General features: G+C 41.5%; 1 protein-coding gene across 1 annotated transcript in view; it reads right to left on the minus strand.

Moving 5' to 3' along the window:
* Positions 1-14709, minus strand: part of LOC137413893 (phospholipase D1) — a 246702-nt gene that overhangs the window by 6437 nt on the left and 225556 nt on the right. Inside the window, exons 22-26 of the mRNA XM_078784018.1 lie at positions 14382-14495; positions 14196-14245; positions 13819-13953; positions 8913-9066; positions 4171-4288 (exon numbers count right to left, since the gene is read on the minus strand). Coding sequence (XP_078640144.1) covers positions 4171-4288; positions 8913-9066; positions 13819-13953; positions 14196-14245; positions 14382-14495 — 571 coding nt within the window. The remainder of the gene's footprint in view (positions 1-4170; positions 4289-8912; positions 9067-13818; positions 13954-14195; positions 14246-14381; positions 14496-14709) is intronic.

Here is a 14709-nt window from a genome sequence, read left to right on the forward strand (position 1 = left end):
CCAGTGGTGCAGAAGGATGTGTTGATCTGAAAATGATCTGAATGCAAGACATTAAGCACTACGCAAATATGGCTGAGAAAATATCAAATCCAGAAAGTGAGAAAGAAAGGAAGAACATAGAACGAAAGCTTAGTGTAGATTGAGAGCCAGATGCCAAACCATACGTTAAGATTGAGTACTACTCCAAGACTTAATAATGACAAAACATACTCAAATGTTATAAGCAACAGAGTCACAGTTGTGAGAGAGAACAGAGAGAAGATCTGCAGTAGATCACCTTGAGAAAAAAAACATTGCGAATCAGAGAAGCTGATTGTCCTCAGTCTAAGAGGTTACACACATGATATTCATGAAGAGCTAGCATACCTGCCTCTGAGCCTCTCTATATAGTATATGGTTCGATTCTATTCTTGACTATAAACTGTCCACATCGATGAGTGTGATGTCCTTTGGAAAGGTGTTAAACTGGGTGACCCATCTGTTAGTGTCACACTATGTCATTCATAAAACGAAAACGGAATTAAAATGTACAAAAATAACAGGTTTATTTAACGGAACCCGATAACAATGAAACGCGCCGGTTAAATTAATGTTCTATATTGGGACGCCCCCACACCAGACTTACACACGGACGAAGGGATAATAAAAGGAATGAAAATAAATGTGTAAGTTATCATGCACTCAGCTCAATTGGCGCCTTGGCAGTGATCGTCCAGTCCGAGCGCGCACTCCGGACGTGGCTCTGGTGTTGGCGGGAAGTAGGCCTCAATCCGCCCCGTTCGCGCGTTCCTAGGCCAGCGTACACTGCTGCGGCAACCCTCGCGTCCCCGCTCGATCGCTCGCGAGGTCCCGTACGTGAACGATGGGAAGGAGAATCGTCAGCACTCCACCGTCTCTCCGCCGTTGTCCAATGAGCAAGGGTCCAGGGTCAAGAACGCAAGGGCCAACGTCAAGCGCAGGGAGAAGGTCCAGCACAAGGGAGGGTCCAGTGCAAGATGGATCCAGAATGAGAAGGGGGAAAATGCCGGCCAGCGAGTTCTTTTATCGCTCGTGGTCTGACGTCACCGGTCCTCCCTACCAATCAGTCCGTCGCCTTTCGACCTCTAGAATGTTCTTCTCGCCTCAGTTCCTCACCATTGGCCGAGCGCTTCAGGCTCTCCTCCTCATGCCATTGGTCGGTGGCCAATCAGTACGTCGCTTCCCTTGCTCTTACTTCACCACTCAGCAAGCTGCTTCTTGCTTTGCTCCAGCCAATCCCTGTTCCCCAGGGCGTGGCTTTTGGCCTGCTTGCTCTGATGTGTGTTTCCCCACAGTGTGGTTCGTGGCAGCACCCAAACTGGCTTTCTGGTGGGTTTCCATTATTATTATTTGCTATGTGTGGTGCTTTTAATGGTGGGATTCCTCACTAGTGTTTATGTGTGGTGCCATATGGGAGAATGGATAAATCACCAGGTCTCACACACAGGGGAATTAGCATAATCCCTACTCTAGTTATCACAAGGATCATCCTTGTATGATCACAAAGATACACTTACGCGAACAATCCGCCAAAACAAAGTTATTACATGTGGGGTTCCCTATCACGATAATCGGAGCATGATACCTACACAGATCTACATATCACTCTACCCCAAAATTCATAACAATATATACAGTCACGTGAAAAAGTAAGTACACCCGATGTAAAGTTTTGACTTTTTCAACATATTTCAACATACAGCTATTTGATCTTCATTTCAACAATATTGATAGATAAAGGTGATATAATAAAACAAATATCATGAAACATTTACATTTTTTGGGCTATTGTATAATTTAAATAAATTATATTGTATAATTTTCGCATGTGGAAAAAGTAAGTACACCCTTGGCTCCAATAGGTGGTATTGCCTCCTTTGGCAGAAACAACCTCAAGTAGGCGTTTCTTATAACTGTCTACCAGTCTCTGACATCGACTGGGAGAAATTTTTGCCCACTCCTCCATGCAGAATTCTTTCAGCTGTCTGATGTTTGAAGGGTTTCTTGCATGCACAGCTCATTTCAAATACCCCCACAACATCTCGATGGGATTTAGATCCGGGCTTTGATTTGGCCATTCCAGAACCCTCCATTTCATTCCAGAACCCATGTTTAGGGTCATTGTCATGTTGCAAGGTCCACTTTCGGTTGAGCTTCAACTTTCCGACAGATGGCCTCACATTATCCTCAAGCACCCTCTGGTACAATGAAGAATTCATAGTGGATTCCATGATGGTGAGCTGCCCAGGCCCTGATGCAGCAAAGCTGCCCCAAACCATAATATTTCCACCACCATGCTTTACAGTTGGTATCAGGTTCTTGTGGTCAAATGCTGTCTTTGTTTTTCGTCCAAACATGTCTTCTGGTACTGTGGCCAAATAGCTCTACGTTTGACTCATCTGTCCAGAGCACATTGTTCCAGAAGTGCTGGTCTTTGCCTAGGTGTTCATTGGCAAACTTTTGTCTCGCCCTGATGTTCTTTCTGGACAGCAAAGCATCCTCGCACATCTTCCATGTAGATCAAATTTGTGCAGCCTCTTTCTAATGGTAGACTCGTGCACTTCGACATCAACAGTGGCAAAAGCTACCTGTAGGTCCGGGGATGACATTCTGGGGTTCTTAGAGACTTCTTTCAGCATCTTGCGGTCTGCTCTCGGGCTGAACTTGCTGAGGCGGCCTGGCCTGAACAAGTTGGCAGTTGTTTGGAATCTTCTCCACTTGTAGATGATCTTCCGGACAGTCGAATGATTGATTTCAAATTGTTTGGAGATCTTTTTAAATCCCTTCCCAGACTCGTAGGTATCTATAACCTTCTTTCTGAAGGCCTCAGAGAGCTCTTTTGATCTAGGCATGGTGACGCCACACACTTCAACAACAAAGAGCAAACCAAACTAAATGTCTGAGGTTTAAATAAGACAGGTTCCTCCAAGATCCTCTCTGACGATGTTCTAAACATTTGCACCTGAGCTGGTGCACCTGATTCTAATTTTAGGTATTTGAAGTAGTGATAAATGTAGGGGTGTACTTACTTTTTCCACATGTGAAATTTGCATTTATGTTTATTTAAATTATACAATGGACTACAAAATGTAAATGTTTCATGATATTTGTTATATTATATCACCTTTATCTATCAATATTGTTGAAATGAAGATCAAATAGCTGTATGTTGAAATATGTTGAAAATGTCAAAACTTTACATGGGGTGTACTTACTTTTTCACGTGACTGTATATATATATATATATATATATATATATATATATATATATATATTTATTTATTTAAATAAACAGGAATTAAATTCCTGCGTGGGGCTAGGGTGAAAAATTCCGACTCAACCCGGGACTCGAACCAGGGACCCCCATCACTTTTGCGGTGACAGCCCACTGAGCTATTCAGCCAACGGAATGTTCTCAGAAAATTTCCACACTTAACACTGTGATTAAACTTTACACTAACAACTTAAATAACTTAACAGTGTGGAAAATTAAAGTGGAGGTCCCTGTTTCGAGTCCCGGGTCGAGTCAGAATTTTTCCCACTAGACCCTTGCAGGAATGTAATTCCTGTTTGTTAAAAAATTGTCGATGAGTTAATCTCTAATGCACTTCTACATATACTTGCATACACGTACATACGCATACATATACATTATACATACGCTCACATCCGGGGTCTGCCTGGCAGGCACATAAGACATCGGCCATTATAAAGCTCGCAGTGTTAAGTGTGGAAAATTTCTGAGTAGATTCCGTTGGCTCAATAGCTCAGTGGACTGTCACCACGAAAGTGATGGAGGTCCCTGGTTCGAGTCCCGGGTTGAGTCGGAATTTTTCATACTAGCCCCGCACAGGAATTTAATTCCTGTTTAAAAAAAATATATATATATGTATATGTTGAGTATAATCTGTGCATTGACAATCTTCTAATCAATATGCAACCAAAGAGGATTTAAATCATTGTAAGCAAGCAGCAGATGTACAAAAAAGAGGAATTTATAGCATAAACTAGGACTTTAACATTAAATCTGAGACATAAAATTGAGTAATTGATTGCATTGTTTTCCTGAAAATAGTTTTGGATTTAAAACAAAACAAAATGGCAAAATTGGTTTTACCACCAAGAACAAAAACATCAACAAGGTTGCCGCACCTTATCAAAGATGGTTGTATTGCGGGCAGCAGTCGTTGTCCAGATGTCTTTGAAGAAATGGTCGCTGACAACATCAGAGATATCCACGTCTGGCTGATCCAACAGGCCCAAAACCAAACTATAATGTATGTGGGTGCAGGAAAGCAGAAACAGGAAACAAATGCATGAATAGACAAATAAATGGTCAAATGAGATTTTTATGATTAGTCTAGTCAAATTTCTGGGAAACGTGAATTCATGAGGCATTTTTGAGTAAAAGCAAGCAAACCACTTTTTCTGGGGTAGTTTTTCGTGCTGAATACGAATCTGTTGTTTGCCAAGCCCAAAAATGCGTAATTAGGTCACTAATCAAGGTCAAAGGTCAATGAGTGCAAAATTCAAAATTTTTGAAAAAATGTTTTATTTTACATCACCTATCTGTACATTTCAATTATTTTACAGTATTTTGTCTGGTAAGGTTACTACAGCTTTTCACAATTATGAAAGTAAAGGGAATTGTGAAGGGAAAAAATCAGATTTTTGTGAATATATCCGTAATGAAGCAACTTTTCGTTTTTTGACATACTGTTTTAATTCACTTGAATTGTTGCCTTAAATACCATCAGTGAAGTGGTTTACCTGAGTCCTATATAATAGCAAGATTGTTTTCTACACTAAATGTCAATATTTGACTAATTAGCCACTTAATTAAGGCTAACGGTCACAAGGCGCAAAGTGCACTTACATGGCACAAGGCGCAAAATGCACTTCATGGCAAACATGTTTGGAGTGCAGGCAGTTGATCATTATCACATGTATTCTTAATTAATCCTGAATCAATTGCAGTCTGTCAGACTGATTGGCTGGAAGGAGGAGCCATCCAGGGGAATGCCAATTAGCTTAACTGTGTAAGCTCTGACCCCCACCCCCCACCCTACTTTGGCCTGTTTCGACATGGTGTTTCACTGGCATTGCACTTGCAGGCCTCAGTGCAGAACTGTTTCCCCCACTTCCGACAAGAGCAACTATCAGAACTGCAACCTTTCTTGCAACCACACTGAGTAAGTTCTCGGCATCCCTTTGGAATTGACGGTAAAGTTGTAAGAACCGGTGACAACTTGTCATCAACGAGTTTCCATCCACAATCAGTCGGCGGTGGCAGATCTGTCATTGGATTACTGGCCTCTCTCCAAATGAAACTTTGGTAGTTTGCACGCTCTATGTGGAACTTTGCTGCATCACTAGATGGAGGTAGGGTCTCCGTTGCATGGCATTTGTTGAACAGTTTAATGCGGGCTTGATTACAGTTCTCAGATGGTTCCTTGTAGATATGGCAAATGAACTTTTCAGCATCTTCTGTGACCTTCTTTGATGGTGTCGGAAACTGCTGTTGTTGGATCTTTTCAACTGCTGTTGGTATATCCAACGTTGACGTATTGGATGGTTTGATGTCTCCAAGACCGCTTTCAGCAGATGGCCCCCTCTGCCAGGCAGCTAACTGAGTAGCGTGAAATGTATTTTTGCCATCTAGGGTAGAGTCATTGATGTCAATATTGTCGCCAGAAAAATGCACAAATCGTCCCGAAACCAGGTTGCTGGTAACAACTGCCCCAGTTTCTTGATCAAGCGCTTTCAGAGTGTTTTCAGCCATGGCAGTGTCATACCTAAGAACCCGGTTATAGCTGATTATGTGCCCAGCATTATGGAATAGCTCAACTAATTTCTTTGATCGAGTTGACTGGTGCAGCGTCATACCCATTCCAACGTGTTTAGGCGGTGCCTTCTTGTCTCCACATACACCATAGACCATGTCTTGTCCAATGCTAAGGACCCTTGTCTTCTTCACCCAACCAGTTTCAGACATCTCACTTTCGTCAAACTCAGCATCGACACTACTTTGGCCTCCAAGCAAGATATTCACAAACATGAGTACAGATGGTGGTACACTTGCCAACTCTGCTTTTTCGCTTACATCGCAACCTTCGAATGCAGGATGTGACATGATATCACTGCGGAGTTGCAGAGCAACGTGCACTAAAGACAGAAAATGATCATCCTGTTGTCTAAATATGGGAATATAGTCTGCACTGTTCTGACCGCACACCATTTCTGAAAGAGGTATGTGACTGAAATGTCGTGGAAGAAGCAAAGTTTGTTTCTCTGAAGGCGCCAAATTTCTTAGCACAAGAAATTCATAAATGTTCCCAATGCAATTCGACAAAGTTTCTTTAAAAGTCCCCAGTCTACTAAGATACGATGTAGGAATTGTGCCGTCGCACTCACTGGCTAACTCTTTGTACCTCTCGAACACTGCAGATAGTTCAAATACGTGCCCTTTCTCAGCAGAGTGACGCAGCTCTTGACACAACCATGATATCGCCATGTCTGCTGATTTGCTTTCAGTTTCCGCCCTTTTGACATCCCTAAAGAATTTACTAAGACAGTTAACATGGTAACATGCCTCAGCTGAGATTAAATCATTCTCATTTGCAGTACGGACTAAGATGTTATGTACAAATTTAGCTTTTTCCGTAATTTCATTACTCATTTTGAAGGTTGTGACACGACTTGTCTTCTGCTTCTTGTCAAAGTTCTGGCAGAACATACACAATGTCCAGTTCATCTTAGTAGTACTACTGCGTAAAAACGGACATGCTTCAGCCGAAACACTCTTTCTTTCAGGATCTTTTTCGTTTTTCGATTGTTCCTTGGCTAGCTTAGCATTTATTTTCCCCTTGTGTGTGTATGCAGAGTAACATAGCTTATGCCATTTAAGTTTGGGGAGACTTTCTGGAGGCTCTGCAAAGAGAGTCGAAAGCCTGTCCACGGCTGATCGAAATTCATAGTGTCTAAGTTTGCATCGGAGCTCGGTCGCCTCTCTGATGGCAGCAATACCCTGGTTTGTCTGGTTGAAAATCGTATCTTTGACCTGGCTAGTTCCCTGACAAATGATACAAAGTTCAAACGACACATCCTCACGCTGTCGCTTGAGGCTGGCAATAGGTTCCATGGTTGGCCTGAGGGGAGAAACAGAAACCAAACTAAGCACCGCATGCAGGCACGCATGTTCTGACCATGAAAACTACAACGTTGTATGATATACTGCAACAGCCCTTAAATGATTGAATAAGCGCAGGCAGTGTTGGCCCGGGTTTTAATCTTATTCTCAAAGACACAAAGTAAAGCTTCTTCAAGACAAAACATCTAACCGATATCACTAATTCATTAGTGGTAGATGCATTAGGCACTCATCGTCAATGCCCATGCCCTGCCTGTCTTTTTGCTACTGTTAGGTAAATGTACATGTATGTAGGCCTGCCTATGATGTGAGATGTCAAGCATACATTACACATTTGTATGTACATGTATCTCACCAAAGAAGAATGCATTCCTTTACTTTCATTTGATTTTATATTTCATTTTTTAACAATCTTAAAAAGACCCTTACCTGTACTCCTGAAATGTTTAATGCCTGATGCCTAGGGTACGAACTAGATGGCTTATGCTAGGCTATTAGATTCATTCTTCATCATTAAGGGTCTATTGAAGAACACCCTGCTCTGTCTGAATGGAAATGATTTGACAAACATGGCAAATGCATTGGGGTCAGAAAGATGAAGCCACTTTCACTGTTGAGTGAAAGGGATGGTTTCAAGTGCAAGTAACTGTTACGTCATTGCAAGACTTTCGCACTCATTGACCTTTGACCTATGTTGTTTACCGGTGACATTTAGATTCTGTCTTTATAAAATCTATCTCTAGACCATCAATAGGAGCATAAAAACTCTGCCCCATTGTGCATTTAGAGGTTAAACTGCAAGCAAATTACGCAAAAACTAATTGTCGCCCCTTACAGAGATAAAGGCAAATGAGCATAGATGTGTCCTCACGTTTTCCTTTAAAAATAAGATTTTGAAAAGCTTTAGCAACCTTACTAGACAAAATATTGTAAAATAATTGAAATGTACAGATAGGGGATGTAAAATAAAGCATTTTTTCAAAAAAATGGAATTTTGCACTCATTGACCTTTGACCTTGATTAGTGACCTAATTACGCATTTTTGGGCTTGGCAAACAACATATTCATATTCAGCATGAAAAACTACCCCAGAAAAAGTGGTTTGTTTGCTTTTACTCAAAAATGCCTCAATCATTCTATAAAGGCACATTTTCAGATTTTTTGACTAGGCTAGATCTATTATATAGAAAATTAAATGAGATGTTATTAAATGAAAATGAGGTGATCCAAAGATCGAGAAATAAAAAGATGGATTGACATTCATTTATCCGGGCTAACAGGATGGCCTATCGGTGGTAGGCACGCTCGCCTCAAAGCCCTCTAGCCAGGGTTCAAATCCTGACCCAGCTATAAACTGCCATCCCAGTGCTTCACAGGCAGGGTGATTCATCAATGTGCGTGCCGTCCCTCGGATGGATGTTAAACGGGCGTCCCATCTGCTGGCATTAGTTGGTGGATGTTAAAGATCCCACGGTGTCCTACGCCAAGAGTTGGCGAACTATCACCGGCATCATGAACAAATTCATCATTCTAGCAGAGGGTATTGCATTCAGTGGCACAGCCGTGCCCTCAGCCAATGATGCTACCCTGCAGCCTTGTGCTGCCCACGAATGAAGAAGATTCGTTATCCAACTGATTTAAAAAAAAAAATCTATTAAAATCAAATCAATTAAAATGCCTTAAAATAAATGAGAATTAATAAAACAAACCAACTGTGCCAAAAATCGATGTCCATTGTGCTTACCGAAAGCAGTTGTTGCGCAAAGAGCCGGCATAGATTCCAGCCTCGTATGGCTGTCCATTCATGGTAGATGGAACGAACTCTGTATCTGACACCACCACAGCGAGCTCACTATCGCGACGGCCAAGCATACTCCGGTCATTTATGTTTGCCGAGCCTGGGAAAGTGTTCAAACAAGGAGGCAGCATTCAGACATTAGTAGTGCATGCATACCGTAACTACAATACACTGGATGAACTTCAAAAACCATGTATTAAATAAATCAAAACTTTAACATCAATTTCAAAAGTATACAGCATGAACAGTTTTCCAGACCATTGCTCTTTCCTTATCGATTTGTGGCTCAAAACGTTTGCATGTCATGGACTTGCAAGTGTCTGTAAGTGAAGAAAAGTCATCAAGGTTACTGTTTCCCATGTGGTATGTCGGATGATTGGTTGGACAGTATAATATTGTACCTTTGCTTAAGGTAAATGGCGACCCACTACTTCCTTCATTGTACAGAGGAGTGAAGTTATTAGAGCATTGAGGGTGTTTTAAGAAGGTTATTTAAAGCAGTAAACATAGATGAGAACCAATTTGTCTTTACGAGTGGAGGGTCGACTCAGATGCAATCATATAACTAGATGGTATTCATAGAATACTTACCCTGCGCAGTAAACTTGGTGTCAGCCAACTCTTCTGTTTTTAAACGTTTCTTTTTTTAAAATCCAATATGGCTGCCAGACCACGTGAGCGATGACGTCATAAATTTATATTCTCTAAATAATTGTTGCATAGATCATGCTCAATAAATTTCAAACTGATCAGATGAAGCATTGTCCCTGTCGAATTATGACCTCATAAATATGGCACCAATGACGTCATCGTTAACAAAACCTATTCCCCATATGGAGTTATTTACAATGAGCCACGTTTCAATTTTTTCCATAGAGCGGTTTTGGAGAAATAGACGTGCTACGTTTTTCGTTTTTTCCAAGATGGCGCCTGTAACACATGACCTATGACGTCATGATTATCATTAAAATATTGTAAAGGAGGAGGCGCTCCTATGGTGAAAATTTTGTGCCCATCAGACGAACAGTTGCTGAAAAAAAATTAATAATGATCGGATGGATAAGTGTTGTATTTGTCGAATTATGACATTATAACGAAGGCACCAATGAAGTCATCATTAACTTATCTTTTTCCCCATGGGGAGTCGGTGACAATGAACTAGGTCTCAATTTTTTCCATGGAGTGGTTTCAGAGACAGAGGTGCGAAGTTTTTCCCAAGATGGCGCCTGTACCACGTAACCAATGACGTCATACTAATCATTAAAATATTCTACAGGAGGAGGCCCTCCTATGGTGAAAATTTTGTGTCAATCGGACCAAGAATTGCAGAGAAAAAAATTCATACTGATCGAATCAAGTGTTGCACTTGTGAAATTACGACGTCATAATTAAAGTACCGATGACATCATCATTAACAAATCTTATTCCCCATGCGGAATACTTCACAATGAGCCATGTTTCCATTTTTTCCATTGAGCGGTTTTTGGGAGATATAGAGGTGTAACGTTTTTCCAAGATGGCGCCTGTACCACGTGACATATGACGTCATAATACACATTAAAATATTCTACAGGAGAAGGCCCTCCCACGGTGAAAATTTCATGTCAATCTGCCCAATGGTTGACGAGAAAATGAATTTTTAAAAATGCAGCCACGGCACACACACCTCCGTACGTACGTACATACGTACGAATGCTTAACCCCGCATTTCGCTTCGCAAGCACAGGGTAATGAGGCAGATTTAAGAGAAGTACTTCACAAAGAAGAAGAAGTTATATGGTGTGTGTGTCGATCTTGAGAAGGCATTCAACCCAGGGTAGTTCTGGAATGGGCATTTTGATGTAGGCTTAGTGTTGATAGCAAAAATAGAATTAGAAGTTAAGGAGATGTTCCATATTTGGAAGCAGGCAATGGCGTGTAAGGGATTCAGGGTGAATCTAGATAAGATGTTGGACTGATGGTTCGTGGCGAAGAAGGAGAAAGGAAAGAGAGTGGGAAATGGCCCTGTTCGATGTGCGGCAAAGAAGAAGGGTCAAATTATATTCATTGTGTGTCAGATTGCAAAAGGGGGTGTCATCAGAAACGCATGGAGTTAAAGGAAGTTTGGGTGCAGTCGATGTCAGTTTGAGATGTAAATCAAGATGGGATTTGAAGTGGATATGGGATTTGGATATGGGATAAAATCAAGAGTGGATATGGAATTTTAAGTTAGGCTGGAAAAGGTTTTCAAGAGTTTTTTTTTTTACTTGGGACACATGTTAGATGCAGGTGGTGGAGCGGAGTTAGCTGTGAGGAATAGGGTAGGGTAGCATGGAATAAGTGGAGAGAGTGAAGAGTCGTTTTAACAAAAATTTTTATCCCAAGCGAAGTACGCAGAGTATATTTAGTCTGTATTAAACCAGTTTTGATGTATGGTAGTGAGACATGGGGAATGAAGGTAGAAGGGGAGAGAAGAAGAGAGAGGGCAGAGCTAAGGATGACGAGGTGGATGTGTGGGGTAACTCTGAAGGATAAGCAGAGTGTGGACATAAATAAGAGGCTCAAAACGAGTAGTACTGAGGAAGAGTTTAGAAATATAAGACAAAGATGGTCAAAGCATGCGGCAAGAAAGAGGGAAGATGAGTCTGTGAAGAAAGTCATGAGTTTAGTGGTTGAGGGGAAAAGACCCAGAGGTAGAGTGAAAAAGACCCGGAAGGATGTGATCAGCAGAGACATTTAGTTGTTGGGGTTAATTGTGGAAGATACTTTTGACAGGACTAAGTGGAGAGGGGCCATCAGCCAACCAACCCTCTAATATGGGAAAATGGTCGCTAAACAAGTAGTAGTAGTAAAATGTCTTCATGCTTGAGCTTTTTTGTTGCTTTTGATAAATTAAAATCAAAGTCATTGCATGCTTAAACTTGAGTTAGCATTGCCACATGTCCTATTATTTTCCGCATAACTATATCTGCTGTGACTGTCTTGTTTACATTGCTCAGAAAAGATGGAATTGACAAGTTATATGCGACTAGTTGGTTTCATTACGCACGACTTGTGAAACATTTTGTGAACAGGAAGCCACCTCCTTCCTTTGGTGTGCGTGCACGTCTTTGTGAAGTACAATCATGGCAGGAAGCTGTTCCGAAGGTACATAAGCAATGCTAGCAAGGCACTGTTGATAGAATGCCAATTTCCCAATTAGCACAGCGGATAAGCTCTCATATTTTAACAAATTGTGCATTTTTTGAGAAAAGCATGAAATTTCTAGCATAGTTAGTATATACCATAAGGTTTATTTTCAGATGTGGAGGGAAGTCAGATTTGACCACTGAGGACCGTGAGAGGTCAAATCCAAAATGGCCGCCAGTCCACCGGGTCTAATGTTCAAACGCGCTTAGAGGTGTCATTTCCAACTAAATTGGGGATGCCCATTCATTTGGTGATACTTTTGAGATCGCCAGAACTCAAGGACATGCATTTAGGTCATGGTCAAGGTCAAATTACGTTAAATATCCATTTTTATGATACTGCAGTTGGAACTGCTATTGGAAAAAGTTCATTTGAACTTTTAAAACTTTATTTTTTCAGGTACAGGGATAGGTACAGAACATCCAAAGACCAGAGATGATGAAAAAAAAAAGTGTTTACACTGCAAGGAATGATGCAATAACCTCTGAAAAAATAACTGTAATTAACCGAGTATGTCCACAAAAGCTTACATTAAATCAAGTGCAATGATGAAAATTGGTAATGATCAAAATCTAACGGTCTCCAGAACAGAAGCACAGTGCAGTGCACTTGAATGCAGCTTTGGCACACTTGCAGCGTCCAGTGCACCCTTTCTTGCAGCCACAGTCGATCAATTCATGGCACGATTTTGATGCTTTAGGGAGAGTGGTCCAAAGAGGCTGCCACCCAGTTGTCTCCTTTGTCCAGCCCCAGTCAGGTGGGTCTGGCATCTCTGGATCCATGGCCAATGCCTGGTTACAACAGTTGGCCTGGTAGCAAGTGCGCTTGATGTGCTGCTTGAGTGTTGCCTGGGTTGGAGGAATGTTCTCTAGAGTTCTACACTTCTGTGTGAAGAGCTGTTTCCTGGCATCATTCACTTCCGTGCTCTCACTGGTTCTATCGTACATCAGCACCACAAATCGCTCTAGCAGTAACATTGAGCCTTCACTGACCTCACTTGGCATGCCTAGGAGTTCATTGAAAGCATCATTCACCTCTGGGCATCCCCAATTTAGTTGGAAATGACACCTATAATGTTTTTCTACACTATTTGGTTCCAGAATTAAGCGCGTTTGAACATTAGACTCGGTGGACTGGCGGCCATTTTGGATTTGACCTCTCACGGTTCTCAGAGGTCAAATCTGACTTCCCTCCACATCTGAAAATAAACCTTATGGTATGCACTAACTATGTTAAAAATTTCATGCTTTTCTCATAAAATGCACAATTTTTGTGTTTATCTGCTGCACTAAATGATGTGCGAACAATGATGTACAATATCTGGTAGAATTTGTTTGTCTGTGCAGGATTTATGGTGCACTTTTTATCCATATTATAAGGCTTGTGGAGGAACTAAATGAGAGAGTGTGGCAAAAAAAGAAAACGCAACAAACACAACGAAGTACAAAAAGGGTAGTGGCAGGGGGGAGGGGGAGGTTTGGGAGTTAGGGAGTAGAATAAATTTGGAATGTGTGTCGGAGTAACCACGAGATGATGATGGGCAGTAGTCTTCGAAAAATGGAAGGAAAAAAGCATGAGGCAAACACAAGGAGTTAGTTCCACAATTGGTTTGTTCATGCAAGGCGTGGTGAAACTGGTTTGTATGGGTAAGATTTAGATTTGTAAAAAAAAAAAAAATCCTGACCTATGATGACGGTTCTATCATCAGCGATGAGCATCTTGCTGTGCACGTAGATGAGTTCCGTGATTGGACGACCACCCAGTTCGGCATGGGTCCGAAGGCTGCAGAAGGAGATGAAGTGCATCCACATTTCACCCACTAGAAAACAAAGAGGGTTTTGTTAGGAGATCTCAGTAGGCATTTCCATTTAGCCTGGAGGAAGTAAATACAAGGCAGTCCTGCTGTGCTGAGAGTTCAAAACTCCAGCTCACGAGGAGATGAAAAATGCTTTGTTTGGAATAACTTGTCAATCGGTAGCTCAATATGAAAATATCAAACAACAACAAAATAATCTGCAACCTGTTGAGATCAAAAATCGTGAAATGTTTTCAAGCACTCACTCTCATCCTTGAGACGTTCCACAATGGAATATTTTCCACGACAAATTGTCCTTGTACAAGAAAAAAGGAAGGAAGATTGAGAACAGGCCATAAACACATAACCAAGCCATTACACTCCAATAGTCCAATGCATTCTGAGTGGTTGTACCCAAAGTTTCAGATCTGAATTTGGGAACAAAAACCAACCTGTAGTTAAAATGCATGACTGCTTGGATGGCATTTCCTCCACCGGTGGTGAGGTCACCCTCAAAGCCAGGCAGCAGAGGCACAACCACGTAGACCCGGAAACGTTGTTTCTCCCTGCCGACAGTAGTCTCGTGGTTAGGCATACGTGGAAAATTTATTTTTGTGATCTTTCGTTTTATCCGCACGTGCTTTATGGTCTCTTGCGGCATCAACGTTTCGGTGACTCACAGAACAGACAGTCAAGAACACAGCACATGAAGGTGGGCAAGGAGCTTGCCCTGGTTTGTGACTCGCATTGTGACTCACTTGTTTGTGACTCACTCACTCA

The sequence above is a fragment of the Myxine glutinosa genome, chromosome 1 (genome assembly GCF_964187855.1).
Source record: "Myxine glutinosa chromosome 1, kmMyxGlut1.1, whole genome shotgun sequence".
Taxonomy (NCBI): Eukaryota; Metazoa; Chordata; class Myxini; order Myxiniformes; family Myxinidae; genus Myxine; species Myxine glutinosa.